At 43.6% G+C, this 27206-nt stretch overlaps 1 protein-coding gene across 1 annotated transcript in view; it reads right to left on the bottom strand.

The window, feature by feature from the left end:
* Window positions 1-440: 440 nt before the first annotated feature.
* The window catches only part of TMEM154 (transmembrane protein 154), a gene marked incomplete at its 5' end in the record, with an annotated part of 42834 nt that continues 16068 nt past the window's right edge, over window positions 441-27206 (bottom strand). Inside the window, 6 exons of the mRNA XM_079920212.1 lie at window positions 441-870; window positions 10753-10813; window positions 12881-12966; window positions 14135-14162; window positions 20264-20302; window positions 20393-20638. Coding sequence (XP_079776338.1) covers window positions 855-870; window positions 10753-10813; window positions 12881-12966; window positions 14135-14162; window positions 20264-20302; window positions 20393-20638 — 476 coding nt within the window. The 3' untranslated portion in view covers window positions 441-854. The remainder of the gene's footprint in view (window positions 871-10752; window positions 10814-12880; window positions 12967-14134; window positions 14163-20263; window positions 20303-20392; window positions 20639-27206) is intronic.

The following is a 27206-nucleotide window of genomic DNA, read 5'->3' as shown; positions in this document are numbered from 1 at the left end:
AAACAACCTTAAAAATCTCAGAGACACAGAAGGCGGCAGAGGAGGCCCAGATGAACACATCTATCCATACATCACACGCGAGGGAGTTGAGGTGAGGGCAGGGATGAGCCATGCGGAAATGTGAACAAGCAGCTGATTTTCTCTGAGAAGGAAACAGGTGCTCTTTCACTGAGAATTCCATTCCTCCCTCACCTGGCCAACTCAGGGTCAACACGTCCCCAAACAGCATCCCTTCAGGACTGTGGGCTCTCACACTGTGTCTCATGGCAGGTGGAAATGAGCTTACCCACCCCCTGGGATGGGGTCCACATTGAAACACTTGCTTTGTTTGCTGTCTATTCCATGACATAACTCACCTTGAGCAAAGTTCCCACTGAATGTAATTGACCTATCAGAGAACTTAACTCATGAGAAGAAATTATCCAAAGCTAGCTAGGTCGCAAGGTGACCCAGAAGGAAACCATAGACAGCTTCCTGATTTGTACCCTGAGGAATGAAGCAGAAAGGTAACAAGGACTTGAGAGCGGGCCAGGGTGATGGTACAGTCATCTAGAGGTTGGCTGGGTGGAGGAAACACCCACTGATAAACGCTGACTGCATCTTATGGTTCCTCCACCCTCAGCGATGGATGGCAGCCACGCCTTTGCCCAGCACTTCTCAATCGAGCATTCTGCCAAGTACAGGTGATGCACTGGGCGTTGGAAGAGTGGGTGCTGGAAGCAACAGCAAAAGGTTCTTGTGTTTACATTGATTTGAAATTAATTAAATTCGGATCCTCTTCATCCTCTGCTGGCAGGCCCAGCAGGCTCCCTCCGGGGCTGCTTTCTCTTGGAAAACATTAGCACCATTCAGTTTCAGGATTCATTGTCACTGCAAAAAACAGAACAATAGTATATTTCCAAGAAGCTACTGAGAGCTGGTCACTCGGCTATGGAGGTGACTCAGGATAACATAGCAGTCAGGGAGCCGACGGTGTCCAGATAACAATTTCTGAAACAAAGGTCAGTTCAGTTTGGATTTTATATCTGAACCCTGAGGAGGAAATCTAGGAAAGCCAAGAAATAATCCCTAGCTCTGGTTGTAATATCTTCCCCAGGGCTGATGTGGAGAGAACCAGATGGAGCCGGGGTTCCCCCTTTAAAGAAATCGGATCCCATTCTCTATGGATAGATGCCAAACCGCCTTTTCTTTTTCCTTAAAAAAAAAAATTTCGATATGTTATTTTCTCTCAAGGGTTTGTGGTCCTGGCATGTTTTCAAAAGCCCATTTTTTTCCCCAGGCACAGAGGATCTGGAAGTGCCTTCTCAGTGTCATTTAGAATTCAATCATCAGGCATCTTCAGGTGTGAGTAGACATAAATTATGGACACGGTGTGTGGACATAACCATGCTAGCGGGCTAATTTCTGCTTTTGTTTCTCACTTGGCTCTCTCAGCCACAGGTCTGGCTCTATAGCTCTTTCCCAGTGAGACCATGTCTCCTCCCAAGTCTCATGGAAAGCAACTACTTGACCTCCCGCACCTCCACCCACTTTTTAAAAATGTTGTGTCCTTTCACCCAAATTCTAGCATGTCTCCACTTGAAGTGACCTGTGTTTCCAAGGAAGTGCCTGAATAACGATCATCAACAGGACCTGGTGTCTTCTTAGCTCAGAGGCTCGTAGAGGCTGCAATAGACCATGTTTTTCTGACTCCTACTTCAGTTCTCGCCTGCTCAGTGACACACCAGGTGTTTCCAAAAGGTCTCTGAAACAACTTGATAGATGATAGAGAGCCAGCTAGCTAGCTAGATGATAGAGAGCTAGCTAGCTAGATGATAGAGAGTTAGCTAGCTAGCTAGATGATAGAGAGCTAGCTAGCTAGCTAGATGATAGAGAGCCAGCTAGCTAGATGATAGAGAGCTAGCTAGCTAGCTAGATGATAGAGAGCTAGCTAGCTAGCTAGATGATAGAGAGCTAGCTAGCTAGCTAGATGATAGAGAGCTAGCTAGCTAGCTAGATGATAGAGAGCTAGCTAGCTAGCTAGATGATAGAGAGCTAGCTAGCTAGCTAGATGATAGAGAGCTAGCTAGCTAGCTAGCTAGATCTAGCCAAGAAAGAGGAGGAGAGACATTGTGTATGTGTTTGTGTGTCTGTGTCTGTGTTGTGAAGACAGGGGGAAGAAGCTGTGACCAGGAAGGCTGACCAATGGGAAAGAAAGGGGAAAGCAGACATGGACAAAAGGACAACTTCTATAGGAAAACTTATTTAATGGAAACCTGACTGCAAATGAAGACATTCTTTATCTGAAGAACGAACGTAACAACCCGTTTCATAAGTCACACTGAACAGCTCTTAAACTGGGCAAGGAGGCTTCCTTTCTTGGAAATTGGGTGGTAGCAAGATAATATTTCTGAGATCCAGGAGTTCATCTCTATGGAGCATAAGTCCCTGAAGTGCATGTTTTCCTTCTGTGGCCTTATCTTGACATTTCAGCTACTCTAAGCAGACCAAAATACAAGGCTGTACAGCAATGGGCACAGTCCCTCGTTTGTCCACAACGTTAATCTGTGTCCAGCAGTTAAAATAGAAGTGATTTTTAAAGTTAATTATTATAAGACCAATCCATATTCATTGTTGAAAAAATACAAAATACAAATAAGCCAAATAAAAATACTAACAACCTCACTACAGTTAACATTTTGGTATTTATTCTTCCAAACTTTTTTCTGTGATAATGATATATATTCTTTTTGTACAAAAATGGAATTATGTTATGCATATTGTTCTGTAATCTGCTTTTCTCACTCTCATTCATATATAGACCTCTTTTCTGGCTAATAAATATACCATATCTTTTTAATTGGCTATAGAGCACACCATTGTCTCGCATTGTCTCACCAAGAACACTATTTTTAGGCATATCCTTATTGTTAAACATTTAAGCTATTTCCAATTTATAATTTTTATTTATTATAAAAATTGCTACATTTTTGCATGCTTCCAGTTGTTACCTTTGCATAAATATCTAGACGAGGAATTGCTAGGTTAAAATGTATGCAATTTTAAAGCTTGACCAGCCCATTGTCCAATTATCTCCCTTCCCTAGAAATTTACCTTCTCTTGACACTTTCCTTTAGGGAAATATCCTTTCCCCAACATTCTAATACTGGATATTATTATTTTTAGCTTTTGTAAATTCAATAGGTGAAAATAATCTAATATTTACCTTAACATATTCTTGGGTTACTTTTTTTTGTTACTAGGAAGACTAAAGTTTTTTTCAAAGCTCTGTTGGTAATTTTAATTTCTTCTTTTGCCAAAATACTTATTAATATTCTTTGCCCATATGGGACATTATCTTTTTATTGATTTATGTATTAATAATAATTCCTTGTTCATCATACATATCGCATATACTTTCCCCCAATTTGTCATTTTCCTCCTAATTTTATATTGTGTTTTTGGAAGTATAAAAAATTTGAGTTTTTAATGTAGTTAAGTCTATCCTTTTCTGATACGGTTTCTGACTGTGTGTCATGTTTTCAACCAGACCTCACCTTACAGTTATAATATTTATCTTTAATTTTTCTGGATTTTCTTTCTTTCTTTTTCACATATAAACTTATCTGGAGTCTATTTTAATCTAAAGTGTGAGGTCGAGTTCTAAATTTTCCCTCCCAATGTTAGTCAGTTGTTTTAAGACTATTTACTGAATAATCCACTTGCTATGAATTGCTACTTTTATAATATATTAAATGTTTACATATACTTGAGGCTGTTTTGAATATACTATTCTATGCCAGTAATACCTATTTGGTTCTGGGTATGCACAGTTTTAATTATTGGAGCATGTTCCCTGCAAATCCACCTCCCCACACACAATTGTTCTTTTTCCTTCTTTTAGAATTACCCTATCTGCGCACAATTATTCTCCCAGATGAAATGCTCACTGGGATCTTTAAAAGACTAAGTTGAATTTAAAAGGATAATTTTCACACTGTTGAGTCTTTCATTCAGAAACACAGTACGTCTCTCTCCATTTGTTTATATCTTTGATATCCCTCCATAAAAATTTGAACAATTTCTTTTTATATTATCCATACATTTTTTGATTAAGTTTTTGCCTAGGTATTTCTCTTCTTGGGCTGCTTCTATGGTTGAGCCAAATGCTGGCTTGTGCTCATGGTGGCTTTTTGAGCCCAGGGTCAGGTGGGCAGAGCTTAAATCAGGGCTCAGCCACTTTCTCGCTGTGTGACCTCGAGCAGGTTAACATTTCTTAGCCCATCTCATCTGCAAAACATGCATAATAATACCATGTGCCTTAGAAGGCTGTTGGAAAAAAATCAATGAGAAAATGTAGGCGAAGCTCTCTGCCACGGGCCCGACCTCCAGACACATGAACGGCCATTCTGATTTTGCTAGACTCTATGCTAGTAAATGTTCAGTTAAACACAAGCTTGAACATTGCTTCAAATATCCACAGCCTTTAAGAAACCATCTTCCAAAACAAACTTTCAGTTTCTGAGGACAGTGTAACCTCAATGCGGTTTGTTTAGAACACTCTACAAACATTATGAAGGCTTAAAGTGTGACACTGCCCACCAACCAGAACCCATTCATTTAAAGCATCAAAGAGCACAGGACCTCATGCATGATATGTGTGGAATTTATGTGCTTATAGATCTGGCCACTGACAACGTGCCAGGCCCGCCACACTAGAGACAGTCCCAGTGTGGGTACAAGTTGCTTCAGCAGTGGGTCAGCAGGTCATTCCTAGCGTCGCAACTCTCACACGCGATGTTCACCGGTGGTGTGATGGCCAACGTGCCTCTTAGTAAGTCAGCAACCCGGGACCTGGCTCCCCACCCGTGCCCGAGCCTGGAGGCATTATTCTCCCTCACGCTCGTTCCTTTATTGAGTTAGATGTGTTCCCTGCTATCTTTTTGGCTATTTATCATCTCTGTGAAATGATCGAATCAGCCCTGATGTTTCCAGCTCTGGCAAATGCTAGAATTCCCTGTTAAAAATATCTTGGCAAACTGCCACAGAATTGCAACAAATAAAATCAGTGATCCCGCTTCAAACCTCTGTTGTTTGCCTTGATGTTAATTCGTACGGCTTTGGTCACTTATCTGTGACAGCAGCATGAGTGAGTGATTTTTCTCAGAGGGTTATATGTAGATATTTTAAGAATGTGGGGTAGCTTTCCAAAAAGCTGTATAGTAACAAGCCTGCAAACTGTAAAAAACCAATTGAATTGATTAAAAAGCATCATCTGATGATTTTTAAGAAAGCATTTAAGTGGAACACCACCAGTTAAATGAGGAGGTGCAATTGTAACACCTGGTTTCATAACTGCCCCTTGGTTGCGGTCAGGATCAGATAAGCCATCTTTGTCCTTCTGACCAGTTTACCTTGTAACAATCCCTCTTTCTGACCACAGCTAATGTTGCCTGCCTCCCAAGATGTAATAAACCTATGCTAAACCTTTCTCTAATCATGATGCTCTCTAACTTGGTTTGGGGAGGAGTGCAAAGTTCAGTTTAGCACAAAGTCACGGAACAGTTAGATCATGCTCTCTTCCGCGTCATCAGTAGAACGTCCCTTCTCCTTCCCGTAAGAGGCCTGCCCAGGTGGAATTATAGAGACGAGAATCTGGCTGCCATCAGAGCCAGGCCCAGAATTGGTCCAAGACACATAGATCATGCCCACGGTGTAGACACAATCTGGGCTAGTATTCAAACGAGGCTGTGGTGTATTGAATTTAGTGCATCTTCTCTCAACCACCACAGACAGGCATAGACACACACATACACACACACCCCTACATGTTAACCATGTCATTTGAGGTTAGCATCCTGCAGGATTATAAACTGTTACTTTGTATCCCTCATGATACTTAGCTCGGATTTGAGGGAAATCAGTTGGCACTTAATATACTTAATATTTAATACTTGTTGACTTTTAAATGACTAGAGGGACTGGAGAGAAAAAGAGGAAGGAAACTCATAAAGTAATTGGAAGCGGCCACAGAGATTTACTGGAGTGGAGAGGCCAGAACGGTTCACACAAAACTGCTGTTTTCTTGCAATTCATGGTTCAGTCTTGTCAATGTCTGCACTGCATCAGCCACCGAAGACTTTCATAGTTGGCCTCATGGTGGATGGCTTTCTTGCTACTAAGGGTTCTTTTTAAAAGTTTCTAATTTGTCTTTTCATTTATGGAATATCTCTTTTATTTTAACTAATTAGTCAAAGAAAATGAAAATCCAATTTTAAACTCTTCTCTAGATTGAGCTTCATCAAAAACTTGCTGTGCAAACTTGGACAAATCACTTAACCTCTCTGATTTCCAGGTTTACTCAGATGGATTGTTTCATTTTTAGCTGGTTGTCTTGGCATGATGTGGACAATGCCAGGCACATATTAGGCACTCAATAAGTATATTTGAAAAATTACACTGATGATCATACTTTCTCCAAAAAAACACAAAGAGAAGGGAAGAAACAGGGAGAAATTCAAAAAATTCTCTATTAAGCTAACCTGCATTTTCCTGAAAAATACTAAAGTGATACATTTTTATATTATTGAGCTCAGACATGAATCATAAAATGAACAATGGAGGGCTTCCCTGGTGGCGCATTAGTTGAGAATCTGCCTTCTGATGCAGGGGACATGGGTTTGAGCCCTGGTCTGGGAAGATCCCACATGCCGCGGAGCAACTAGGCCCGTGAGCCACAATTACTGAGCCTGCGCGTCTGGAGCCTGTGCTCCGCAACAAGAGATGCCGCGATAGTGAGAGGCCCACGCACAGCGATGAAGAGCGGCCCCTGCTTGTCACAACCAGAGAAAGCCCTCGCACAGAAACGAAAACCCAACACAGCAAAAATAAATAAATTAATAAAAATACATTGGTGTCTGAGTCTCACACCCGAGATTCTTAAAAAAAAAAAAAAAAAGAACAATGGAATTATTACAAAAGCAGAACAGGTATACTGTTACTTACCTTCTTTGACTTGGTTAATTTCCTAGGTAGTAGTAGCTAGGTATCTGGTATCTAGAATAAGTGTCTTATTATTGTTGTTATTACTGTACTTTCAAATTTATAAATTGACTTGGATGAAATCTAATTCTCCCCCAATCTTTCCCAATGCTGTTACTCAACATAAAATCATCACTGTGGCCAACAGGCATAAAGGGAAAGAAGACGTGCGCTTGGCTAATATTTGCAATTCCTTTTCTGTGGTTATTCACCTAAGCTTGCAGAGGCAGAAACACCACGCTTTCAGGAAATTGCCTAGTTATAAAGGCCTCAGGAAGAAGGAAGAGACTGCCCAGACTGTAAGCACTAAGATGAAAGGAATTCCATCTTGTTTTTGCCACTGTCGAGTGGCATTAGAGAAGGTATTGTAAGGATGGGGGTAGACAATAAGGGAGTGAATTCTTTCAAGACAATTTAAACAATAATAAAACCAACTCAATGGATCTGTTTTTTGTTATCAACACACGCTGGCAAGGCTGAACAATGTCGGTGATGAAATTCTCTTCAACTCTAGGGCAGACCTCAGCTCCACCCTGCCCACCCCTTGGACACTGTTCCACTGACACTGTTCCCGGTACCCCATACGTTGCCTGGCACGTAACATGTACGAATTATAGGGAAAAATGCTAAGGTGGGAAATAAGGATATAGAATTCCCCTTCCCCCACCATTCCTTTGCTGTCTTTTCCCACTGATTTTTTTGAAAACATGAAAACCATAGTTTAAACTTCCCATGGTACTTTGCACATCCCTGGCCCTTATTAAAATCCTGTGCTAAATTTCACATTCCACAGCTCAAGGAAAATGTCCACTCAGTGAGGACAAGGCGAAGTAATGAGGAACTGCTGGCTAATGGGATGTGTGGGAAAAGTCTGGAAAGACCTGAGATTATGAACCTGAACAAGAGAAGGTGAAGGGTTGACGTCTGCACACAATGTAGTGCATTAAGTGTAGGCTGGTGACCAGATCACCTCGTTGTCCCAGGATCAGAGTGGACTTTATGGATAACAGAGGCTCTATGTCACAGTGTCTTTCTAGCATCAAGAAGTAAATGGATTCCAGAAGTCTTAGTTCCCCATCCTCCTGCTAGTCCAAGCAGGATGGGGAAGTGTGTTTTCCACTACGTTCAATCTGCAGTGACTGTTATATACTTTCTGAAGCATTAGAGTCACCCGTATACTGCTTAGACGGTAGAGGAAGGATGATTCACAGAGGTCAAAACCACTGGGGAACTTTGGACGTAATGATGTGTCAAAATAGGTTAACCGATTGTAACGAAGGTCCCGCTCTGGTGGGGGGTGTCAACAGCAGAGAGGGTTGTGCATGTGGGAGCCAGGGGTATGGGGGACTTCTATGTACTTTCTGCTCAATTTTGCTGTGAATCTAAAACTGCTCTAAAATAGAAAATCTTTAAAAAAAAAAAAAAGTCAGTTGGAGTGGATGGGGAGAATTATTGCCAGAGCATAAAAGAATTCATTTCATTTGTGTGGTGATTTAAAACTTACAAAGTTTTTTTCTCTCTTGGGATCCTGTGAAACTAGAAGGACAGGTGGCATTATATCCATTTTACAAGATGAGGAAACTGAAGCTTACAGAGTTTTTAGTGAATAAAAATTAAATTTGCTCTGCAATATCATGATACCCTTTGAAGTAATCAGACAGTGTCATCAGCACCAAAGATTGGGGACTTGCCACTCTTGGTTCTATAACCCTGGTCCTGGCTTCATCAAGAGGGAATGAGGTGACAGCTTGACAGTTGTCCTGTGAATTAAAACCAGACCAACAGAGGAATGTAGACATTCCCTTTAAAATCAATAATTTAGCATGAAGCAGCTCTCCGAACAGGTTAAGGCTTTTCGCCTTAGAAGCGGAAATGTGGTAGCGCTTACTTCAGAGACCAGCCTCTCGGTATTTCAAAAACATGATTTCTAAGACGCTTTTAGCACCATACAATTCTCTAACGTTAAGCTTCTTCTATGTTGCCAATAATTTCAAGGAACAAGAGCAGGTATATAAACACCAATGACATCTCACATCTTTTGAGGGTGCACATCAGAGACGCAGTAATAAGATATTTATAAGGTTTTGGGGGGTGATCTGAGCCCTAAACTGGACACACATAGATGTTCATTTTTAGGTAAAAATGCAAAGGAAATAATTCCTTCGTAATGTCCTCTGTGATACTCCCACGAGCATTCTTTTTTTTCTTTCATCTTCTTGTTAATGTCTGATATCTCCTTTAAATAGGATAGACTCTTTTCTGAACCAGTGGTGAATTCTAACATGCAAGTACCCGCAGAGGTAACAATGACTGACATCTACAATAAGGTGCATATCCTGCATCAGAGCGGAGGCTCACCTCAGTAAGATTATGGTGGCACGACTTCTCAGGTAAGGCTTAGGGGAGGAAGCAGAACAAGGGTCTGGAAGACAGACATCTGACTGCCCCAATCACTGTCTAATAATCAGTCTTTCCTTGCATCGCTCTGGCTTCAGGAACTGCTTATGACAAGTGACTGCGCTCTGGAAACATTTAAGGGGACTTAAGGTGCAGGGCCTCTGGGTAACTTGGAAGGAGAGACGGTGGGTGGTCTTTATCCTGCTTTGAAAATGTATTCTGTTTATTCCGACAGAAGTGTAATATCTCAGTTACAGGCTCAGTCAAGTTCCCTACTCGTTGGTCATCTCGGAGTCACCCCATCAGCAATTCTGTGCCCCCCAAATCACAGCAGTGCTCTGTGGAGCAAGTCCCTGACTTACTGAATCATCAATCCTATTTCCTGCGAGCATGTCCCAGGTCCTGACCAAAGGATTCTCTGATCAAAAACACCCAGACACGGTAATTTCTATCCTCACAAAAGATAATATAATTTAAACAAGACTGTGGAAGGCTAAAGGACGCACAGGCCCCAGTGCGCTAAAATTTTCTATTAAGCAGAGCCACCTAGTGGTAGAATGGAGTATGGGTTTTAAAAAAATTCTCATTTAATTTCTCTCATATAACAATCCAATTCAGGCGGGGTTTTCTTTTGTTTTGTTTATGTTCATTTTACTCACTCTTGTTTACAGTTACCCCTTTGAGATTGTCACCTCCATCTGTTTTCCTTACCAAACATCTACTCATCCAAGGTCAACAAACCTACAGTTTGTCATAATCAGCAAGTTTTAGGACTAAAACAGAAGCCGACTCAACAGTGTCTCTTTAGAAGGGCAAAAAAATGTCACTACTAATTTATTTCTAAAGATAAAGAGTCACTAGGATATTTAATTTGTACCTTTCTATTTTCCATAACTCACACTTTCGTTTCTCCATACACCCATGAAAACTGTCACATAAAATTTATAGGCACAGGGACTTTCCTGGTGGTCCAGTGGTAAAGAATCCACCTTCCAATGCAGGGGACATGGGTTCCATCCCTGGTCAGGGAACTAAGATCCCACATGTCGCGGGGTAGCTAAGCCCGCACGCCACAACTACTGAGCTGGCGCCCTGAACTACAGAAGAGAAAACCCGCACACCACAACTAGAGAGAAGCCCGCGTACCACAACAGAGAGCCCATATGCCTGCAACTAAGACCCGACGCGGCCAAAAATAATAAAATAAATAAATGAATAATAAAGAAATCTTAAAAAAAATTTATAGGCACAGAGAAGGTGAGCAAAAGTCCTCAACTGTGGTCTCCAATCTCCCCCTCCCAACCATATATAATCTGTGGTAGAAATTAGAAGTACCTTGGGTTGCTGTGGTTTGGTTCCTTTTCTTCCTCTAAAGTAGGTAAACACTCATAGTTGGCTAGGACAGAATAAAAGCAAGCTCATTGTTAGTCACTAAAATTCTGTTTTTTATCTACAAAACTCGTGCAGTTGAGTATCACATTTCTCTGATCTGTATGGTTAGTTGTGCAGAAATGGCCTCACCAGGGAGTTTCAGAGGTTAAAAGATTAATGACGGCAAGGCTCTTGAAATGGAAAAAGCACTAACAGCACAGATACAAGACTTCAACGTGCCTCTGGCCCCGTTGGAAAGGGCACAATTCATCACTGCTTGGTTATTCAGTCCCTGAGGAACACCACTGGGGCTCCAAAGGCTAGAATCTGCATGGATCAGAGTAGACACAGGAATAAAACGGCTTCACCCAAGGTCCTGATGTGTCTGCAGAATGATTTCAGTCTGGAGGCACAACAGGAAAGAAGCAGGTAAAGTGGGGAACAGTCGACCTTGTTAAAGTCATCAGAATTCTCTCCTATTACACGACTGCTGTTTCCAAGGGGGAGAAAAATCCACTGGATCTATCACCTGTGTCAAAGCCACTCTCTGCTTTAGCTGTCAAATGGAAATGCCTTCTTCCAGATTTCTGGTTTTAGTGAGTGTAACAGGATCATGATTTTATATTACAATTATCTGAGTCACAAAAGGAAATACACCAAAATATTAAGAGAGATTGGTTCTGGGTGGTGGAACACTATTCTTCTTTTTTTTTTTTTTTTGCATTTTCCAAATTCTACTGTGTACGTATATTATTTTTATAAACTAAAAACAACAAGATGAAACTACTTTAAGGACTATCTCAATGACCCACCCCATCCTCAAATGCTTTACAGAACCATTCTTCCCTCAATACTGGACTATGAAAAACTGTTCAAAATTGTACAATTTAGTTAAATGGTTCTCATCTTCTGGAAAGCTCATCTTGATGAGCCTCTGGTACAAAAATTCTCACACCAAGCCTCTGGATTTGAGAACTCCATTGTAGATTGTTGAATCTGACAGCTCCCAGGGTATTTGCTTTAAGATAAATGTTAAAAATACAAGTGATAGGATAATATAAATAGTAGATTGTAGTAGTTTAGCATGAGCATTAAAATAATTTATTGATTTTTTAAAGGAATCAAAAATAGAAAAAACAGCTGTCATCATTTTTACATCTAAATGTTGATTTAATGAAAAGTAAGGGATATATACTACAATTACTGCCAGATATCAATTGGAAACTAAGTTATAATTGGATATTTATATTACTATCTCTATTAGTGCTGTCCAGTAGAACTTTCTACAGTGAAGGGAGTGTTCTAGATTTGCACTGTCTGATATAATAGCTGTTAGCCACAGGTGGCTACTGAGCCCTCAAGATGTGGCTGGAATGAGTAAGGAACAAAATTTTAAATTTCATTTAATTTTTTAAATTTTAAGTTAAATAGACATATATGGCTAGTGCCTACTAGACAGACAGATCTATGTAAACCATATTTGATAAAGTTTTATATTTATATACAGATTAAAATCACAGATCTCTAGATTCTATAATATATCAGATAATGCCAGATGGTAACTTTTTCCAGATAGTTTGGTTTCAAGAGATTTCCTTGCTCGAAAATAAGATCATTTTCAAGAAGAAAAAGACCATTTGAAAAACTTGTGCAAAAATACAAAAGAGGGCTTCCCTGGTGGCGCGGTGGTTGAGAGTCCGCCTGCCGATGCAGGGGACGTGGGTTCGTGCCCCGGTCCGGGAAGATCCCACATGCCGCGGAGCGACTGGGCCCGTGAGCCATGGCCGCTGAGCCTGCGCGTCTGGAGCCTGTGCTCCGCAACGGGAGAGGCCACAACAGTGAGAGGCCCGCGTACCGCAAAAAAAAAAAAAAAAAAAAAAAAATACAAAAGAGTAGCAACCATTGATGCAATAATTAAACTGCATATTTAAGGATGGTCAGACACCCTGCTTACTTCGTGCATGTGCCAGATGTAATGTGGGTGGGCTCACAGGGTCCCTCTAGGACTCATGGCATAGTTACAAATTGGGGGCAGCCTTCTCTTACCACAGAGCACAAAAAAACCCACCTTAGGTTATTCCACACCACATACCATTTCTATTCATGCTGTTCATCCACTTATCAAGCTCTTCCATTTCTATTTCCATCACAGAGGGTGTGTCTTCCTCAAAAATAGGGCTGGAGAGAGAAAATAAAGAGCTTGTTGGAAAAAACAAAACAAAAACCAAAACCAACATGTGTGATGTGCTGAATTTCGTTTGAGGAGCCCCTAGGATGTTGACCGTTGGCTGTGAGGAAGGCGAACTTGATTCAGTGCCTTACACTCCAGGGTAGGCTGGGGGTTTGCCCTATTCAAGAGGACCAAACTCTAATAGGAAAAAAGGCAAAAACGAAAATAAACCGTCATCCATTACTGATGATGGGCTGAAAGGCAGCCCAGGAGACTCTGCTCCTCCGGAAGGTACCAAGCCCGAGACTCCTCCGGGGAGTTGCCACATTTAGCATTTTAGCCTTGCTCAATTTCACTTCCCTTTCTTTGGGGGTTTTTGATCAGTGCTCCACGTCCAGAGGCCACGGTCAACAGGCTACTTTCATCACCTCGCCCTTCCATTCCCAGGCTTTCCTGCCTTGAAGAAATGGAGCCCTTGTGCTAAAAAATCCACCGTCCTCCCTAGCCGGGGCTCAGCGCGCAGTTCAGGGGAGAAGCCCAGGTTAATGTCGGTGGGGTTGGGGGAGGGGACCACCTGCTCTGAGCGCTGCGCTGCATAGGCGCCACCCTGCAGAGGAAGCCAGCCTAGTGTCCAAATAACCGGGCTGGCGGGGGTGGTGACAGAGGTGGTGGTGACATCGCCCCAGGCCACTCCTCCGGGTGTCATCCTCTTTTCCTCTCTCTCCTCCACCCCCTCCCGCCACCTCCATTCCTCTTCTCGCCCCCTCTCCCCACCACGCACTGCTTCTCAACATACAAACCTCAGGCTTCTACCAGGGCTCCCCTCCCTTAATAACCAGCTAAAGTCTCTTCCCTGGAGATAAAATTTTTAATCAGAATAAATGAACGGATGTCCTTGAAATACACCCAGCGTCAGCATACTCAACCAACAATGCATTTGGAATCAGTAGCAGTCAGAAAAAAAGTTCTTTTCTGAACAAAGGACCCTGCCCTCCTCTCAGATCTCCCCTGGGGTGAGGTGTGGGCACTCGGGCACATCCTCCTGGGGCTGGGGAAGCCAAAGGTCCCCGGAAGGGGTGTCAAACCCAAAACTATTGAAAAGCCGGCTCTCTAATCTGTTCATCCCCTGACATCCTGGCCTATCCCGAGCTGGACTGGAGGCAGTGGGGAACTTACAGTTTCATGTTTTCACTTCCCAGGTCATCTAAAAGAGAGTAAATATAAAAGTCGTGTTAACTTTCAGTGTGTGTAACAACTTTTTATTTCCAACAGCTGAAATCTCCTCTACAAAGAGAGGAAATTACTTCAAGTAGATAACGTTTTGAAAGGAGCAGTAGTTAACCTCTATGTCAAACAAGGGCAGACTGCCATATTGAAATGAGGTCCCATCCACGTGAAATCTGTTCTTTTAGATCTGGTGGCCCTCTGAGAGCGCTCACTTCACAGTGGATGTCCATCCCTCTTGACTATTTTTATCCATAGGAAGAGGAAAACAGTGGTAAGATGGAGAAAGGAGGAGTTGAAAAGAGGGCTTGTTCCTGGGCCCCCAGATGTGCCAGTTCAAACCACTGCTGTCTCATCTCCTTGCAACACACTGTCCCTTTGTCCCGGAGTAGGACGTGGGTTATCAATCACCGGCTCCCCCTGGAACTCTCCTCTCGCCCTGCTCTTTGTGTGGGTGGATCTCTCACAACCTTCTGGTCTCAGTGCAACCAAGTCCCCCCTAAAACAGAAGGTCCCCTACCAAGTTTATGATTAATCTCTCTATCCAAATCTTCATTCCCCTTCTTGTTCCCTCTGACCTCAGTCCTGTGCTAACTGAACACTAACCAACCAGAGTCAGATGACTAAAACTGCTGTTATCGATAACATCGTTAATGGACTAAAATTGCTGTTGTAGATCTCATCATTAAAGCACAAACTCAGGTTGTTTCTCCAGGGCAAGTGGTGCTCACAGACCCCCAGCCATGGACCACCTCGTCAGAGAATCGTAAACCAGAAACGTCCTGACTCCCAGAATCACGATTAAGAAATGTCACAGAGGGCTTCCCTGGTGGCGCAGTGGTTGAGAGTCCGCCTGACGATGCAGGGGACACGGGTTCGTGCCCCGGTCTGGGAAGATCCCACATGCCGCGGAGCAGCTGGGCCCGTGAGCCATGGCCACTGATCCTCCGCGTCCGGAGCCTGTGCTCCGCAACGGAAGAAGCCACAACAGTGAGAGGCCCATGTACCACAAAAAAAAAAAGAAAGAAAGAAAGAAAAAGAAATGTCACAAGACGATGATTAATCGCAGCTTCTTTGTTCTTCTTTAAAAACACCCCTAACTCAGTGATCAAGTTGGACTGGATCTGAGGCTTGTCTCCCACCCCTTTGCTTGGCGCCCTGCAAAAAATCCTTCCTTTGCTGCAAACTCTGGTTTCCTTTGCTCTTTCAGAGCCTGGCTTCCTGCACCCTGGGCACTCGAGCCCTTTTCCCAGTTACATCAGCTTATACTCTTTCCTCAGAGAGGCCTCCCCTACCTCCTCTGTCTGAAGTAAGGCCCATCTTTCCTACTGCTTCCCAGCTCAGATCCTCGTGTGCTCCTCCATAGTGTCTGCCACAATTTGTCATCGATCAGTTTCTCTGTTTAACTCTTTTTTGTCTGTCACTCCCACTAGACCCTAGCTGCCAAAGGGCGGGGATCATGTCTGCCTTGTTCATGGTGGCATCCCCAGCCCTACCCCATCCAGCTTGCACGGTACCTGACAAACACCCCGTAAATATTTATTGAATAAATGAATAGGTCTTAATCTGGATTGTCCAGCCCTGGGGTTAAATGTGTGCCCAATGTTTTGGATTTAACATTCTCATAACATTCCAACAAGCCTGCTTTTTGTTGCTGTTAGTTGAAGTGAGTCAGGTAACAGTTTGCAAAATGGCTTGAATGCTGACCAGACTCCAGATGAACACGGGCAAGAATTAGAGCCCAGGGCTCAGACTCTGTTTTGTTTGGCAGGGGAACCAATGCACCCAGAGAAACGAGGCAATGATGGCCAGCGAGTGGATAGCACAGCCCCACTGCACCTTCTATGATGTGAAAACCACTGGGAAGGAAACCGCTTTGTAGAGGTCCACTGAATAGTCAAATGGTCTCGATCCTTAGCCATCAGAGGCCGCCTTTGTCTGGCAGGCAGAGGTGCAGGTCCTCAGCGAGGGAACACAACCAGCAGGCACCTGGAACTGAGCTCCTGGCAGCCGGGAGCTGCTGTAATTTCCTGTGGGTTGGCAAGCTTTAATGGCACAGCTAACCCAGGAAAGTTGGGCACAGATGTCAGTTTCATGCCATCACTGCTTCCCTTCGAGGGGCTGTAGGTTGTGTCCTCCTGCCTCTCGGTAGGAATCTGAAGCTTCCTGCAGGTGCCTGACTCCTCAGACACTCCAGTTGGGGAAAGGGGAGTATGTTCATCTCATTTTATATCCATGCATTTTTCATCTAAAATGTACAGGCTATTTCCTTAAGGGATTTTACTATAAATAAAGCCCCTATACAGCTGAACCTCCCTACAGGTGACCCATAAAAATGCCCCTGTTTTGTCCCTCCCGCCTTCCCCTCCCTCTTTCCCTGCTTAATAACCCCTTACAGCCCCACCGTGGGGGGGGGGGGATTTATCTTTCTAATCTGGGTGCCCGCAGGCTTCGCGGTGAGTCAAAGCTAGCCCTGCATGCGGATGATAGAAAAGTTTAAAAACCCATTACAAAAGTGCTCCAGATGCACCAAACGCGAAGCTCCTGTAATCAGTATTCAAAGAGAGCAAAAAGTCTCCTGTGGCCTCGTCTCCCCTGCTCCACGGCCATTACCCCTGCCCCAGTCGCCATGGCAACGGGAAAACATCTGGGAGAGCGCCCAGGAGCCGAGCATTAAACTGGGAGGGAGACCAATTACCCGTCCTCAGCGATCAGGCCCTGCCCGCTCCACTCCACCTGGCTTCTGTCTCTTTATTAATAGCCACCTACTCCTTCTGCACCGGGAGGCAGACGCAGGTCTCACACAACCCACGACCCGCACTTGATTCCATTTTCCCTCCCACAGCCCTGCCACTTCCTGTCAGCCTCCACACTCCCTCCGCCTCCTTCAGTTCCCCCCTGACACCCACTTAGCCCCACGAAGCCCCCTGCCGGCTAGACTCCGGGTGCACTTGACGGTAGGATTGCAGGGTAGAGGTGGGGACAGGGGACCCAGCAGGACACCGGCTCTCTTATCTGGTTTCTGTGCTGAACAGTGAGCGAGAGAGTCTTTCTGGAGCTTGAGCCCAGCCAGGTGTCCTGTAGTTAAAGCCTGTTTAAAGGAATGCTTTACTGCCAGCTGTTTCCCCTGCAGCTCTTTCCCAGAGATGCAGCACATCAGGACACCTAATAAATGTTAAATAATAACAACTGCAAATCTAATGCCTGCAAGTCTAGGGAAAAGGACAATAGCACATTAAGTCACTACACAGCCTTCCCTTTCCTGGACAAGGAACGGACAGGCCCAAAGAAAAAAGGTAATTTCCAAATAGGTGAAGTGTTCTTTCTACAAATATTGGCCAAGTGCTCCCCAGTTGTCAAATTTAAAGACATTTCTTGGTGTGGAAGAATAGAGCAGGCTCTATTCACCTGAGGACAGAAACAATGTGTCTATTCCTAACCTGAGACATCACCCATGCCCTCCCACAAAACATTCCTTTGGGAACTTTCCAAGCAAAATGCTGGTCTGACGCAGTATGACAGTTTTATTTTTCCTGGAAAAATAAATTAAAAATATATTTAAATCAAATTCCGTTAATTTAAATATATTTTCCTTTTATTGACTTGCATTATAATGCTAAATATGAATGGGGGGGCTTCAGTGGGCAGTGGTTGTGAACCTTTTCTCTGTCAGTCTGTCTGAAGAGAGAGTCATCAGTTAACCATCTGAATCTATATTAAAGGAGTGGCAAGTAAAAGAAAATATTCCAATAAAGCGCTCCTTACCAAAAACTTTGGTGATAAGCAGTTGCTTTGAAATTCTAAGTTTTCCATTTGTGTTTTCTTAAAGTGAGGCATATTTAAAGTAAAAACGATATGCCAATTTGTATTAAGAATAATGTGCAAATTTACTTTTACCTCTGAGAATAAGTGTTCTCTAAAAAACGTTCTCACGTTCTGTCATCAACTCATTCCTGCAACACATTTATTGAGCAGCTAATATATGTGTTGGGTTAGGCATTCCGTTAGATGAAAGGGATAATAATAATTAGCTGACACAATATGCCGGGCACTGTTTTTTCTAAGTGCTTTAACCAGATGAATCCACTTAATTCACGCAACAACTCTATGAGGTAGGTGCTGAGTTTGCCCATTTGACAGATGAGGAAACTGAAGCAGAGGTCATAGAGCTAGGAAAGGCAAAAGCCAACTAGGCAGAGTATTCCAAAGTCTGTCCTCGCCACACTGTTCAACAAGATAAATAAGACAAGTTCTTAGTTCTCTTGGACCTTAAAGAGAACATAACCTCGTAAGAAAGAGAGACCAAAAAAAGGCAAGTCACCAACTTATGCCAGTGTAAATACTGTGCACAATAAGTGTGAACAGTCAAGAGGTGGTGATTCATTTTGCCTGGGGTGTGATTACTCAGCTCTTCATAAAATCTTTAGAACTGGGCATTGAAGAAGGGGGTGGCAGTTTGCCAAGCAACCAAGAAGGAAATTCCAGACAGAAGACATAGCATCAGTCAGGCATGGAGGCATCAGGAAAGGGAACAGCAAATACTGCCTGGACCGTGTCTGAGGTCAGTTCTCACTTGTGAATGGCTTTTGAATTTTGAGATTCTCCAAATAAAATTCAGTGAAAAGTCCCTTTCTGGATTTAGAGCCTCAGAGCATGACCATTTGACTAGTCAACCCCGACCTCTCCCTGACCCCATGACTACATTAGGTAAGATCAGCTACAGGTTAGGGTTTGGGCAGGAAATTCTTACTTTCCCTACTTAAAAAAAAAAACGGGTCCAGGCAGCTCTGTTTGCTTTTTCTCTTTCTCTAGCTTACAAAGGAGCTCCCACGTGATGACTGTTATTAGGTCACCCTGAAATTGCAAGCAGTGGAAAAACATATGTATATCTTCTACTTTCTTGGAATCTATTACCCTGCAATGAAAGGTAATGCTCTTCTCTGCTTCCTTCCCGACTCGCATTTGCCCTACCTGCTGGCATAATGGAAAATGACCATTTACAGCTCCACGAGAGCTTAAAGCCTCTCCTGGTACTAGGATGGTGAGGGGGCCCGCAGGCCAAGGGCATGATCTCAAAGCCAGAGGTGCCCTGTTAGTGGATGTGAAGTACACAGAGTGAGTTTTGTATGCACATATAAATATGTATCTTATCACCCTTGAGTGACTTTTGGAATCCCTAAAGGCTTCAACTTGAAAATCTAATTGGGGCTTCCCTGGTGGCACAGTGGTTGAGAGTCCGCCTGCTGACGCAGGGAACACGGGTTCGTGCCCCGCGGCCGCTGAGCCTGCGCGTCCAGAGCCTGTGCTCCGCAACGGGAGAGGGCACAACAGTGAGAGGCCCGCGTACCACAAAAACAAACAAACAAACAAAAAAATCTAATTGGAGTCACTTTTACCGGCACAAGCCAAAAGAAACCAAGTCTGCTTTGGACTCAGAACTATCCCGACACCTAGTATTTGATAGTCCTGGCATTGGAAGTGAATCCTCTCAGAGTGTATCTCTGACCCCGGGGATGTTCTATCAGATTAGTTTTCCATTGATGATAGTTATCTTTAGCCAATCAGGGATTTCATTCTAAAAGTTAGCATAGATTTAATAGGAATAAGAACCATGCTTCACCCAGGCCTTTTCAAGATTAAATGGGGATGGGGCATAGGGCAGAAAACAGTATCTGTGACAAAGCACAGATGGAAGAATCCTCTTCTTGTGGCGGTGAGCCCAAGGACTCCAGCCTTCCCACCCTGTCCGCAATCTGACCCACATCTTCACCAGCCTAACTGTTTCCTCCAATGGTCGGGAAATGTTACGTTGACCTATTGGCCAAAATTACACAGGGCCCTCATCTAGATTAGATACAGAGATGGCAGCTGTGTATTTTAATTTTCAATTTAGGCTGAAAGCATTCTCTCTCTCTCTTTTTTTTTAAATAGGAAGGAATATGACATTTATAAACTCTGGAAAACTTCATTGAAACAAGTCATTCATCACGTATTATTTTACGTAGTTGCTTCACTTAAAAACCTCTCGGTTTCTTTTCCCACACCATCCCAACTCCAGGCAGGTGTTAGGATAATACTTACTTGTCTGTAAAGCACTCTGAGATCCTTGGCTAGAAGGCTCTGTGTGGAAGCAAAAAGTATTGTGTTTTATCATTTATTCATTAACATATGAGGCAGTTGTCTGGAAATGGGAACAGGCAAAATATTTACCTTGTTTATTCCTTTTTCTTTTACGGTATATTACAAAGAGTATCACGGGTAAAAGTAGGACGGCCAATAAAATCACTGGGATCAACCCCATTAATATAAACTGTAATTGGCCTGCATCTTCACTAATAAGGGTAGGATTCATACTGACAGTGAATATTTCTGTGGTCACCGCAGCAAATATGCTCGGAACCGTAGCCTCTTCATCACTGCTTCCCAATTCTGTTGACAGTTCTGTTTCTTCCATTTCTGTGGGAACACACACAAAATTGAGATTGTCATGGAGACAAAGTTAATATGGTATGTTTTCAATGATTTGAAATTTATCCGACATGCATCCACTGATAAACTTGATCCGCTGGCTTTGGTCTTCCAGTTCAGTGTGACACAGAATACTATTGATCGAACATAAATGGAGCTCAACCGGGGAGTATATTGAACGTGGATCAGAGCCCAGAGATAAACCTCCCACAAAGGCTGGCAGTTTAGACGCACTTAAGCCAAGGGCGTTGAGAAGCTTTGTTGTGTCAAGGGCGATATTCCAGGATATCCTATAGGGTATTTTAATAACATTTCTGAATAAATCTAAATTCCCTTTTACTGAGAGTTAAGCACTTGCCACGTAACACTTTTAGGTAAAAGGATTGCACTGTGTCCTCATTTTTTTTTTTTTAATAAAAGTTTACCTACCAATGGAAAAGAATTCTTTGAAATCAGGGTGACTGATCAGATGTCAGTGTAGGTCTCAGTTCTGCAGAGAACTAAGTCGTCTCTGAAATGATCCTACAGAAATCCTCCTGGACTCTAAATAAAAATATAATGTGTATCTCATTTGTACAGTGAAATTCTCAAGGGGAAGTTCCCTTAGAAACTAAGGAAACTACACCAATATTTAAATTTATTGTATAACATGTATCTTTAGAACTTTCCCTATTAATAAGCTATATGCATGTTTATTCTGTTGGGACTTCAGATTGTGTTCGGAAACATCCGTGGTTCATCACAGGATAGGAAAAGACTAGTAGCTAGATGATTATTTGAAAAATCTTTCCTCACCCGGCTCTGTAGTGACCATGGTGAGGAGAGCCCAGGTTTTCTTCCCATCGTGGTACAGTGTTGCCTATCATTCAGGTGGGGTCCAATGAGAAAACCAGCATATGAGCTGAGGCTACAGACAACTTATCCAATGGGATAATTTATGTGAAAGTTCTTTCTGAGGTGAAAGTTACTCTGCAAAGGAAGATGTCCACTTCCTGAAGCCATGTTCAGGCACATTAGGCCACCACCCAGAGGGTGACCGACTGGGCATGGCAGGGTCAATTCAGTCCTTAGCTCTCCACATGACCGCATGACAATGATTTATAAAAGTATTCCTTTGATCACAGTCTAACTTTTCAGTTATATAAACACTTCAATTTCTCCGAAGGCCAGGGGATCCACTTGGTAATCATATCTGTCAATGCCACCCCAAACCCTCAGAATCAATTACAAACTGCAGAGTCTAAGTAACTGGTATTCTTCTCGTGTATTTACTGAAAGCAGGATTAAAAAATATCTACCACTTATTGACCTCTGCCTTCAGGGTTAAGTGACTTTGCCCTATATTTATGTCTTTGAAATAAGGTAAGTCAATAACGTAGTCACACATTTTTAAAAGCTTTGATATATCACATATCACTCTGGACCAGGAAAAGATATTTGTCCACCAGGACATCTCCTCCTTAAAATCACCCTGCTTGCAGAACTACTGGGACCAAACAGCATTCTTCACTGGTAACCCAGGCCAGCAAAGACTGGATACATTTGGGGGGGACAGGTGGGCAGTGGGAGCAGTGGCACACACACAAATGCAGTTGGTGACAATGGCCCTATTCCTTGAAGTCAGTGCTGATGGACCTTCCTCCAATAACCAGACCTCCTTTTTATTTCTTCTGTTTATTTACTTCTGCTACTGCTATAGCTGCTGCTATGATTTCAAGTTACCTTTTCAGATAACTTACTAAGAGCCAAGCCCTGTGCTCTGCCTTGTACCCAGATTATCTCATTTTGTCCCCACCATTTTTTCAGATAGAAACCGGGCAGGGAACTTATACAACTAGCACACAACCACAAAGCTATCACAGGGGAGTGAAGATTTAAACCCAGGAGGGGTGATTGCAGAACCTGAGCTCGGAACCTCACACAATATTTTCCTTCCCATCAGGCAGGAATGGAATGATTACGAATCATGAAGTGGTAACCAAGAGAGGGAAACTTGTGTTCTTGCCCCTCAGCCTACAGGAAGGTGGATTTCTGGCACAAAGGCAATGAGGGGCTCTCATTGGCCTCTTGCTAAGCTCCTCAGCCCAGGCAGCTGTGAGCAGAGCTGCCCAGAACAACAGGATCTTTCCAGCCTCTCCACGGAAGGCGAACAATTTCCCAGTAGAATACTCAGAGCTCTGAGTCACACTTGACCTGTTGCCCCAGAAGAGGAGAAAATGGGAAAGGAAATAAGCTAGCAAGAATAATGAGGGTGTTTGGACAATCAGGCATGAAAGAGAAATGGAGAGAAGCACACAGATGGTCCCGGGTTGTGCACATTTATTTCTCAGCACAAGGGACAATGCTGGTCACAGGTGGCTCTTAGTGGCATTTTGGAGTGAAAAGGACTGGAAATTTTCTCCACAATATCCCTCTTACACACACCCTAACATATGTTTTCCATGTTAACCATCATTTACTCTCTCTGATTCTCTAGTGACTATTTAAATAAATGAGAGTCAAGGGTTCTCTGTGTGTGTTTTATTTTTCTTTATTCTGCAAGCCTTCATCTCCAGACGCTCCTGTGACATCCTTCCTCACATCCCTCCGTTCCCAAACAAGACCATAATAGCTCCAAATAACAAATAACCGTCATTTATCAGATGCTGATAGTACATGCTAGGTACTAGGATAAACATGCACCATCTAACTATCTTCACAACAAGTTCATTGTTCACAGTACAAATAAAGAAACTGAGTCTCAAATATCACAGTGTGATATTTACACTGTCGGCTCTACTGATACACAGAGTTCTTTTTAAATTTTATTGAAGTACAGTTGATTTGCAATGTTGTTCATTTCTGCTGTACAGCAAAGTGACTCAGATATATATATAGATAGATAGATAGATAGATAGATAGATATACACACACACATATAATATATATATATTCTTTTCCATTATGGTTTATCACAGGATATTCAGTATAGTTCCTTGTGCTATACAGTGACCTGGGAAGAGCCTCTCTCGCCTCCAACCCTCCCTTTCCTTTTGTTGTTTATCCATCCTATATATAATAGTTGCATCTGCTAATCCCAAGATCCCAATACTTCCCGCCCCCACTCTCCTCCCCCTTGGCAACCACAAGTCTGTTCTCTATGTCTGTGAGTCTGTTTCTGTTTTGTAGATAAGTCCATCTGTGCCGTATTTTAGATTCCACATGTAAGTGATATCACGTGATATTTGTCTTTTTCTGACTTATTTCGCTTAATATGATAATCTCTACGTCCATCTATGTTGCTGCAAATGGCATTTCATTCTTTTTTATGGCTGAGTAGTATTCCATTGTATATATATGCCGCATCATCTTTATCTATTCATCTGTTGATGGACGTTGAGGTTGCTTCCATATCTTGGCTATTGTGAATAGTGCTGCTGTGAACATAGGCGTGCATGTGATATGTAGGGTTTTGAAGCTGCGTTCCCTTGAGCATAGGTGCCAGTGACAGTGAGGGTTCTAGTCACTTAGTGGTTATGGAAATTTGGGCTCAATGTTCTAATCTGTACAACTAAGGAATGAGACCCAAGATCCCATCTATTTCCACATCTCTATGTTGATTCTAAAGCATTTATCTTGTTTTTAATTAGACTTTTTGAACAGGCACTACACACATGGCACTAAGCTCAGAGAGGACATTTCACTACACCCTTTCCCCAGCCACTCAGTTTTCCTCCCCAGAGGTTACCACTGTTTCTGCCAGAAAACTCTCTGCATGTACAAGTGTAAGTATCATTTCCTGTTTCCTTTTTTAACACAAATGGTAGCAAAATTTATATACTGTACTGACCCTTGCTTTTTTCACTTAAAATTAGATCTTGAAGATTATTCCTTGTCTGTATACAGAGAGCTGCCTTTTCCTTCCATTATTTGTATATATCACAACCTATTCCTATTGATGGGGACTTAGGTTATTTCTTTTGTATTTGTAGGTTATTTCTTTTGTGTTTCCCATGATGCTGCCACAGTCGCCCCTGCACACCTGTCAGCTTGCACATCTGCAGTGTATCTCCAGACTAGGGAGAGGAGGTTGGGTGCAGCACCAAACTGCTCTTGGGGGTTCTGCCCTCACAACTGCTCCAAGACAACTCCAGCCAGTCCCAGCGCAATGAGAATCGGCAGAAACTGAGTTGGAGAAGGGCTGGGTACGCAGAGGGTCTGTGATGGAAAAGTTGAAAATGTTGGGGGTCAGCCCAAGAGTCTGTGCCAAGAGCATCAAATGTCATCAAAGGGTGAGCCGGAAAACCAGGGCGGGCCAGGCATCTCTAACCAGGAGTGAGTCGCCAGGGGGACAGGAATCCCAGCTGTGAAAATGCTGTGTGTTCCACAAAGGCCCACGCTCATGCCTGGCGTTGGTAGTTTGCTATTTCCTCCGTCCTCTGCCCACTCTGTTTCCCCATCTCTAGACTGATCTATTCGCTGTTGCCCAGGAGACTAATCTTTCCGTTATAACTTCTTCATTTTGTCTTCTTATCTAAATGTGGACATATTTCATGGAAAAAGGGGTGCAGCCAGGGGTTGGGGGGTGGTACAACTCAAGAAGCTGCAGAAATAGAAAGAGGACCAAGCGTGAGAGTGGAGAGATGGGCGACAGCCAGCGAAGCGCACAAGAGAAGAAGCAGAAGAAAGAAGGAGGACCATTGTCGAAAGCAGAAGGGCTGTGTGAAGGGCAGCGGGCGTGGCTTTGAACCCCGCCTGCACTGGTGTAGGGGCTTGAGGGCGGGTCTGCCGGGACCCCTCTTCCCTCCAGGGGCCTTAGTCACGCTCTCTCCAGTGACCCCAGTGCAAACCTCCCGGGATTCTCCCTTTCACTCTCTCTCTCTCTCTGCTCAGATAATGGAGCATTAATAGCAGATAATGGGAGTGGTCATGTGAGCGATGAAATTAAGCTGCAATACTTCCCTTTACTTTTAATCCTAAAATCCTAAAATGGCCAGATAATTAACTGCACAGTGTAGAGAGTCACTTAGAAACGACTGTTGACCATATCCATGCAAACACAGCTGGGATGCGTATTTCACACATCTGGTGGGGACCCTGGGAGGGATCCTCATAAGTGGGAAAAGAGGGAAAATGCTTGAGGTGAGCCTGGCAGCCCAGCAACTGGGTGGGCACCTCGCCCCTTTGTCACCACTCCGAGCATCGTCCCCCAGTGGAAGTGACTCTGTTTCTCGGTGAAGCAAACTAGCTGACTTCTCCTTTTGAAAATGGAACAAATGTGCGACCCAGCTCTAGTCCTTAAAGTTAAAATAAAAGTCTTATATAGCAACTGCAAGGTTGCCACACTGATATTACAATGTAAACTAAAACAATGAGGAGAGAATGTGATTAAACTCAGAATATCGGGAAGCATGTTGGACCTCAATCAGACGCTCCATTCTTTCACTTGTTATGTCGACTCCATACACAGACTGTTGAAACTATCTTATAATTCAGGCAGTGAAACGAAGAAAACATGGCAGGCGTCAGGTATTCAAATGCTGTCCTGCTCAGTGGAGAAACTGGATTTAATATGGATTTCAAGATGCTCAAGAAACCAAACCCAAGAGGCCTGCCCACTTTCCATTCCCCCGTACCTCTGTCTACAGCAAAGAGATTCATGTTAGAAGGAAGAGATCAAACCAAACCAAGAAGTCCTCCAGTGCTTTTCAGCCCTGGCCGTACATTAGAGTCACCTGGGGCCCTTTCCAGCCTCCCAATGCCCAGGGCACACACCCAAACCATTACATCCGAACACCTGGGGTGAACCCAGGCCTCAGTATCTTGTACAGAGTCCAGTGTGCAGCCAAGGCTGAGAACCAGTGCTCCAGACCCTGCCTGCTCCTGGCCCTCCCCTGTCTACCCCTCTTTCTCTCTGTTCCTTCTTGGTGAACTGGAGGAGAATCAGGCCAGGGATTTGGATCCCAGCTCCCAGCAGCTGCCCACTCTATCACAAGAACACAATCGTTTAAAAATCATCACTGAAGGGGCTTCCCTGGTGGCACAGTGGTTGAGAGTCCGCCTGCCGATGCAGGGGACACAGGTTCGTGCCCCGGTCCAGGAAGATCCCACATGCCGCGGAGCGGCTGGGCCCGTGAGCCATGGCCGCTGAGCCTGCGCGTCCGGAGCCTGTGCTCCGCAACGGGAGAGGCCGCAACAGTGAGAGGCCCGCGTACCGCAAAAAAAAAAAATCATCACTGAAGTCTTGAACCCCTGAGAGCCTCTTGCCAGGATATATTGAGAGACAGCTGTGACAATCGTGCCTTATTATTCGAATAAGTTTGAATAAGGGACTTATCAATAACAGAGATTGTGCTGGAACTTAAAAACCACGTCTCCAGCAAAGGTCACTGCTGGCAGAGAGGCTTGGAGGTCTGAACCAGCAGTCCACCCACATTGGTGTGTTCCAGAATCATCGGGAGGGCTCATCCCACACACATGGCTGGGCGCCACCCCCAGAGCTTCGGATTTAGCAGGTCTGGGATGAGGCCAAGAGCTTTCACTTCTAACAAAATGCTGATGCTGCTGGTCTGGGGGC

This window comes from Stenella coeruleoalba (assembly GCF_951394435.1).
Source record: "Stenella coeruleoalba genome assembly, chromosome: 4".
Taxonomy (NCBI): domain Eukaryota; kingdom Metazoa; phylum Chordata; class Mammalia; order Artiodactyla; family Delphinidae; genus Stenella; species Stenella coeruleoalba.
Note: the sequence above shows the minus strand (reverse complement) of the source record. Positions and strands in the feature narration are given on the sequence as shown.